This window comes from Carlito syrichta, unplaced genomic scaffold (assembly GCF_000164805.1).
Source record: "Carlito syrichta isolate Samal-C Ts95f unplaced genomic scaffold, Tarsius_syrichta-2.0.1 Scaffold303247, whole genome shotgun sequence".
Lineage (NCBI taxonomy): Eukaryota > Metazoa > Chordata > Mammalia > Primates > Tarsiidae > Carlito > Carlito syrichta.
Genome location: NW_007247343.1, coordinates 210,084 through 216,955, shown reverse-complemented (window position 1 = coordinate 216,955; position 6,872 = coordinate 210,084). Strand labels below are relative to the sequence as shown.

The window sequence follows — 6,872 nt, the reverse complement described above, 5'->3', positions numbered from 1 at the left end:
AGTCTGGGCGAAAGAGTGAGACTCCAACTCAAAAAAAAAAAAAAAAAATCCCAATACTAAGAAAGCATTTCTCCAAATATGTCAAGTCTCTCATATTACCTTTTTAAATCCAACTCTCACTCCCTTCATGATGCCTTGATTACCTAGATTCAACTTTTCCATTTAATACCTCTAATAACCCTTTTGTTCCCAATATCACTTTTATCAATGACTCAGTGGATCCCCTAATGCAACATAAAACTAAATAAGGTATGATTCTTATGCCAAGAGAAGGAATAAAATAGGGAGCACTTTGGCAAATGAAAGAAAATTACAGGATGAACAAGGGAAGGTAGATACCTCAGCTCCTTCAACCTCTTTTTCCTCAATCTCTTTAAAGATGCTTTTCCTAGTACTAGTAAAGCTCTGAAACTGAAAGATCCGGGCATAATCTTGAGGAAGGTTTTCCTTAGGATCCCATGGAGACGTCCGGAAGCTTTTGAGGCCTCTGTATTTTTGAAATCTACAAAAGAAGATTTTAAAAAAATTAAGTCAGATTTATATGGTGCTACATAGACCTAAGTCACTTCTAAAATGACTAAGATTCTAGCTTCGAAGAACTTTAATCACTATCTCTAAAACAGCCTAACAGCTTAAACCAAGACTACATTCCAAAATGGTATGTAATGAGTATTTCAAAACCAAACCCAAGATTCTCACTGACAAAGGACATATTTACAGTGGCTCCCTGTTGCCTGTCAGAGAAATCTTTAACATGACAAAAACAGGGAACTTGGTAATAGCCTTATCTTTCTAATATCCAACATGAACTTCTTTAGTCAGACTTACTTCTAGAGCAGACATGATCATCTATACCTTCATGCTTAGATTTCTGCTATTCTACCCAACCCTCCCCCCACCCAAATCTTCAAACGTTACATACTTCAATTGAGTGTCAGCTCCTATAGGAAGATATATTTGCTAATTAACCTTAGTATCTCTCCTTCATTAAAGTTTTAAACATTAGTCTGTATCACAGACTAGAACTTGATTATAAATTACTATTTGCTGTATGTATGTCTTGCCTTCCCATATAAAATGTTAGCCTTTCAGGAGCAAGAACAATGAGTTTTTTTCTTTTGCATCACATTGACATAATTCTGAGCCAAGTGCATTTTAAATAAAAACCTATTGATTGAATTCAGACTCGTTGACTAACTGAATTCTAGCAGGCATGTCACGGGGGGTATCCACTTCATCTGGAAACATCTCTTCCAGTCTTTCTTGCTTATATTTCTCCAACATTTTTTCCTCCGCCTCTTCATCTACTTTCTCATCATATAGATCATCACACATAGACTCTCCTATAGTCATAGTTTCACATTCCTCTTCTTCCTCTTCACTACTCTCATCCTATAGAATAAAGGATTACAGTTATTTAGGAAGAAACCCACATTGGTCTCTACTCCAAAGGCCAATAAGCTAAGAATAAAATAATTTTATGAGATGCCTATTCCCAAACAATATAAACTCTAATGCAGACTAAATTATAAAAGTCTCATTCCTGGCAACTATAAGTCATTTCTAAGAAACTGACCACAAGCCCCCTCAAAATCAGGACCGCACTTTGCCTTGGAGCTGTACACAAAAGTGGCCTCATGTATTTCAGTCCTCACGTTGGAGATAAATGAAACAGAAGACTAAAACTTGTCAAAATTTTCCAAATGGCCACTTTCTAATTTCGAAGCCCATATCCTTACCTGAGATTCCTCTCCCATAAAATCCTCATGTTCTAAATCATCATATTCATCTCCTTCCCCATCACTTTGGCCATCTTCATCCAAAATCCATTCAGCTTGGTAACTGGATGTTCCTTTGGGGACCTTCTTTACCACTTTGGAACTTTCCTTCAAGAAATCTGTAAAAGCCCAAAAAATTAAGCAAATTATATACCCCTTTCCCTATCACTCAGATTATTCTCACCTAGGCAGCGTACTATATATTGCTGCCAACACAGGTAACTCTAGCAGACACAAGTAAAACACACCACGTCCAAATTCAATTCAGCTGCCTCACAATTAGCAATACTTACACAACTAAATAAACCCTGCAATGAATCCAATGTTATTTATCTGTTTTTTATAAAACATTAACACAAGTAATTTTGAGAAATGGAGCAAAGTTGTGTCCAATGTTTGCTCAGTTGCCAACATACAGCATTTGGAGATAACAATAGGTGGCACACCTTCAACTACATTCCCATCTCACATAGAGGGTCCTGTCCTCAATGTGAGCAGCTCGGCGAAATCCACAATTCCAGGTTAGATAAATTACAAACAAGTTTGCCAATACCAACCATTTGCCTCACTCAGCTCATCCTCAGTGGGCCAGGTTTGCTCCCCTTCCATTGGATCTGGGATAACCTCTGTTTGCAAGGATTCCTGTCTATCAGGGTCTGCCTTCATTAGGACCTTAAGATCATCTTCCATATCATCTACAGTATCTGCAGCACAAATCTGAAAAACAAAAGCAGGTGATAGTCCAACATTAACCTAAAATCTAAATAAATCTAACATAGTAACCAAAAAGATCGAGAAATTTCAGTCCTCTTGTACAAGATGAATAAAACAGAAAAAATTTTCAAATGGCCATTCTCTAATTTCCTAGGCATTTTAAGTATCAATACCTCTACTTGGCTATTGAGGGTTTTCTTAATCTGGTCCAATTCCTATCTATGCATTATATACCTCACTTCCTCCAAGTTGATTTCTTCAAAGAAACCCTTTGACCCATCACTGTGCCTAGTATTGTCTCTATCTTCTAGGATATTTTTGATCTCTCTTTAACTCATAAATCACATTCATCCTTCTCAATACTTGGCTCAAGTCCACTCTCTTCTTTGAAGTTTGCTAGTCTGCTTTCTCTTTTTTTTTTTTTTGAGTTGGAGTCTCAGTCACCCAGGCTGGAGTGCTGTGACTTGCTCATGGCCACTGTAGCCTCAACCTGCTGGGCTCAGGTGATCCTTCCTCCTCAGGCTTCCAAGTAGCTGGAACTACAGGCACGCGCCATCACACCAGGCTAATTTTTTATTTATTGTAGAGATGTGGTCTCACCAAGTTGCCCAGGCTGGTTTCAAACCCTTAGGCTCAGGCAATCCTCTCACCTTGGCCTCCCAAAGTGCTGGGATTATAGGAGTAAGCCACTGCGCCTGGTCTGCTAGCCTTTCTTTACCTCCACAAGAAGTCCGTACCTTAACCATTTTCTCAATCTTTATTTCACAGATGTTTGCCATTTTTTTCTGACCCAAGTAAATTATTTAAGGAAAGTGACCACATCTCGTGTGTCTTCTATAAACTCAGAGCCAACTGCAATTTAGTGTACCTAGGAACTGCTGGATAAATATGTGATTTATCAACATATTTGAGACGGGCCTTGTAGCTGGGCGTGGTGGCATATACCTATGGTTCCAGATACTTGGAAGGCTGAGGTGGAAGGATCAAGGCTGCAGTAGCATACTACTACACTCCAGTATGGGTGAGAGTAAGACTCCAACTAAAAAAAAAAAAATTGTAATTGACTATTGCCTTATTCAAATGAGCAGTCTCCTCATTCATCTGTGTACAGACGACCTTCTCTGAATTTAAATTTCCATCCTGTGCCAACTTACATATGAAATACAGTATATGTATTTTAAGAATATCAGTCTTACCTCCATTGCCATGCCTGGGTCCTTTTGGGATTTAATTACTCTAGGATTTAAAGGGAAAGGGTCCACGGGGGCATCTATCTGTTTCATCTGGAAATCACCATGTCCAGTGATATGCAGCAAGCTATTTACATTTAGAGTCCGCCCACGAACATAGCCTGAAATTTTCAAAGTGCCCAACAAGTTATTCTCTTCACAAGGCACAAAATCAGCAGCATGGGCAAACAGGTAGGCCCTCCGATCGCGAAAAGCAAGATGTCGCTGCTTCTGGTTAGCCAACTGCCTGAGCAGGATCGCTGCCTCCTGTTGGGTATCTAACAGGAGGAGTTTGTCATTTGGGAAGCGCTTCTCCACTGCTTTGCTTAGCTTCTTTCGGGCATCTATTTGGTTCTTTAGTGGGAGGCCAGAAACCCCCTGAACAGCTAATGCTGTAAGCAAAACAGAAAGGGCTTCATGACGTGTTGCTTCACTACATGAAAACCTCCCCTATGGTTCACAAACAACCCAAAAGCTCACTCACTTGTAAGCCCAGAGAAATCCAACACTCAACTACCCTAAAGAAATTTCACAGTGAAATCAACCTTCAAATTCTTCTTTCTTTGGGCAAAAGACAGCCAGAAATAAAAAGGTACCTTGACTGATAATTTGTAAACAACAGACCAAGTTTAATCTGTACATGAACACCCCACCACCAGCTGAATACAACCCATTCAGTTATATTCCTATATCAAATACCAGGCATAGTACCTGGCAAATTATAAGTGCCCAATAAATACTAATTCACTTTCTTCCCTGGCCTCCAATATTCCAACTCACTTACTATAGGTAGGAAGGCCCTGAGCAAAGAGGCAGGAAAGGCAGTAATCCCCGGTGCTGTCCCAGCCTTCTAGTGGATCAAGGAGGAACAGGATGGTATCAGCTACTTTACCCATGTCTAACAAAGTGTGCAGATCCCCTGGGAGTAGAAAAACACAGTAACAAGTGGTCAGCACCAGTACGTTGAACTAAGAAAATTTACCACTACTCAAACATAATGGTAAAAAAAATCACCATATACTCTAACCTGGCCTTGCAGATGTGAAAAACCACCGATGTTTCAAGCGGGGGCATAGCAGCATAAAGCTATGGGAGCTTCCCCACTCATGCATGTGTACTGTTCCAGTGTCCCTATCCTGAAGGAGCCGAAAGGCCTCTGGCAGGGATATCTTCTCGTGCAGGGGGACCACCAGCACGTGATGAGGAGGGCCATCCTTGCTGCCCAACTGTCTCTTCTCTGCCAGAACCTGAGAAGAGAAAGGAACAGAAAGCATCTATGTCTCAGTACTTCATTTCCAACAGTATAGATGCTCCCTCCCCACAACTCTCACCAGCATCTCTTTTAAAAGGCTGCATTTATACCAGCCGAGTGGCAGAAGTTGTGACCAAAGAAAAGAATGCTCCAGTGCCAGACCGGCAAGCCAGACACGTGCTCTAAGTTATTATATGTCCGGCCCATTCCCTAGGTCATATTTTCTAGTTCGAGGTATTAGCCACCTAGAATGGTTGAGAAGTGGCACCATTTCCCAATCCCGCTCTTCTCACCGCCTCCTTCTTCTGCTTTCGGAGCTGGCTGGCGCGATGCCTCTGGTCTACCCTGCTGAGTTCTTTTCTCACCTTCTTGCTTAGGATTTTCGGCGCTAGACGGCCTGGAGGGCAGAGCAGAAGGGACTGTTGTGTTCAGCAACACAAAAAGGTCAAGAAAAGGGACCCCTATCCGCCGACCTTAGAAGAGGCCTTTCGCGCGGGGCCCAACGCGGAGACGGTAGCTCTGTCTACACATGGGGAAAAAGTTAATACCACCTAAATAGCTTCTCTTTCTCCCACCCTATTTTCTCACCCTTGCCGTCCCGCTGTGCAGATCCCCGACCCCGATGCCGCCCGCCTTTATGAGCTTTATTGAGCTGCTTCAGCGGACCGGAGCGATGAGCAGCCATGCCTCGGCTCGCGTGTACCAAATCAATACTACTTCCGGGCCAGGCTGGGTGTTTCCGGTCCCCTCCAAGGAGGCGGGCTGGGGGCGGGCCTTCTCCGGGGCCGACTCCCGGCGGCCTCTTGCAAGGGTCTTTTCCTCCCGTCTCCGGAAGCGCCGCTCCCGAGTCACCGCAAAGCCGGGATGGGAACTTTTCTGATTCCACAGTCTGCGGTCGGGGCTTTAAGACGCCAGATGTTGCGAGAAGCGGTGGCTCACGCCTGTAATCCCAGTGCTTTGGGAGGCGGAGGCGAGAGGATTACCTGAGCCCAGGGATTCGAGATCAGCCTGGGCAACATGGCGAGACCTTGTCTCTACAGTAAATCAAAAAAATTACCCGGGCGTGGTGGCGCACGCCTGTAATTCCAGCTCCTTGTAAGGCTAAGGCGGAAGGATCGCCTGAGCCCAGCAGGGGAGGCTGCAGTAGCCCTGAGTGTGCCACTGCACTCCAGCCTGGGCGACAGAGTGAGACAACAACTCAAAAAATAATAATTAAATAAATAAACGAAACACCAGATGTAGACTCTCGAGGTTCGGGCTCTCGGTTCAGCAGGGCTGCTTTTTGCTCCCTTGTATTTTCACTTTTTGCGCTATAAAGTTGCATCACGTAGGAAGGTGTTGAATGGAACACTATTCGTGCGGAAGAGGCCCCAAGCCCCTCCTCTCACCTAGATTGGGTCACGCAGCTCTATAGTTTGCGACTGCAGGTGTCCTTTATCACTTTGAGCAACCTTTTCGCTCCCTCGGTTCCCTTGAGGCTGAAGTTCGAGAGCGAATCGCGTGGAAGGCCCTTCTCTCACCTCTCCATCTGCTCCCTACAAGGTCCGGCCAGTCCGTTATTCCAGCACGCGTCGTCATCTTCCACATGGCAGACGGGACTCGACGGGACTTGACGACCCCGTAAGGGACAGGGGAGCTGGCCGTGGTCCTCGTGCCCTCAGGCTCGGAACGACTGCGCTCCCACTTCTCTTCCCAAAAACTGTACAAATGAATGGCGACGGTTTGCCTGGGCATTCAGAGGAGTCATGGGGCCAGGCGAAGGACACTGGCTTCCCCATGGGCAGACTCGAGCCGTAGGGGAACCCAATGCCTGGCCCCAACCCTCTCATTTCCCCACCCTTTCCTTCCCGCCGGGGAACGAGGGGTAGAATCAGAGGGCATCTGGGTGGCCTGAGGCTC

The 6,872-nt window shown here is 44.5% G+C and overlaps 1 protein-coding gene across 1 annotated transcript in view; it reads right to left on the bottom strand.

Moving 5' to 3' along the window:
- TSR1 (TSR1, ribosome maturation factor) overlaps nucleotides 1-6,495 on the bottom strand; it is a 12,073-nt gene extending 5,578 nt beyond the window's left edge. The window contains exons 1-10 of the mRNA XM_008058208.2: nucleotides 6,212-6,495; nucleotides 5,562-5,890; nucleotides 5,267-5,370; nucleotides 4,749-4,968; nucleotides 4,506-4,640; nucleotides 3,689-4,113; nucleotides 2,336-2,495; nucleotides 1,740-1,897; nucleotides 1,199-1,392; nucleotides 340-502 (exon numbers count right to left, since the gene is read on the bottom strand). Of these exons, the coding sequence (XP_008056399.2) occupies nucleotides 340-502; nucleotides 1,199-1,392; nucleotides 1,740-1,897; nucleotides 2,336-2,495; nucleotides 3,689-4,113; nucleotides 4,506-4,640; nucleotides 4,749-4,968; nucleotides 5,267-5,370; nucleotides 5,562-5,890; nucleotides 6,212-6,297 (1,974 nt within the window). The 5' untranslated portion in view covers nucleotides 6,298-6,495. The remainder of the gene's footprint in view (nucleotides 1-339; nucleotides 503-1,198; nucleotides 1,393-1,739; nucleotides 1,898-2,335; nucleotides 2,496-3,688; nucleotides 4,114-4,505; nucleotides 4,641-4,748; nucleotides 4,969-5,266; nucleotides 5,371-5,561; nucleotides 5,891-6,211) is intronic.
- Between the last annotated feature and the right edge of the window lie 377 nt (nucleotides 6,496-6,872).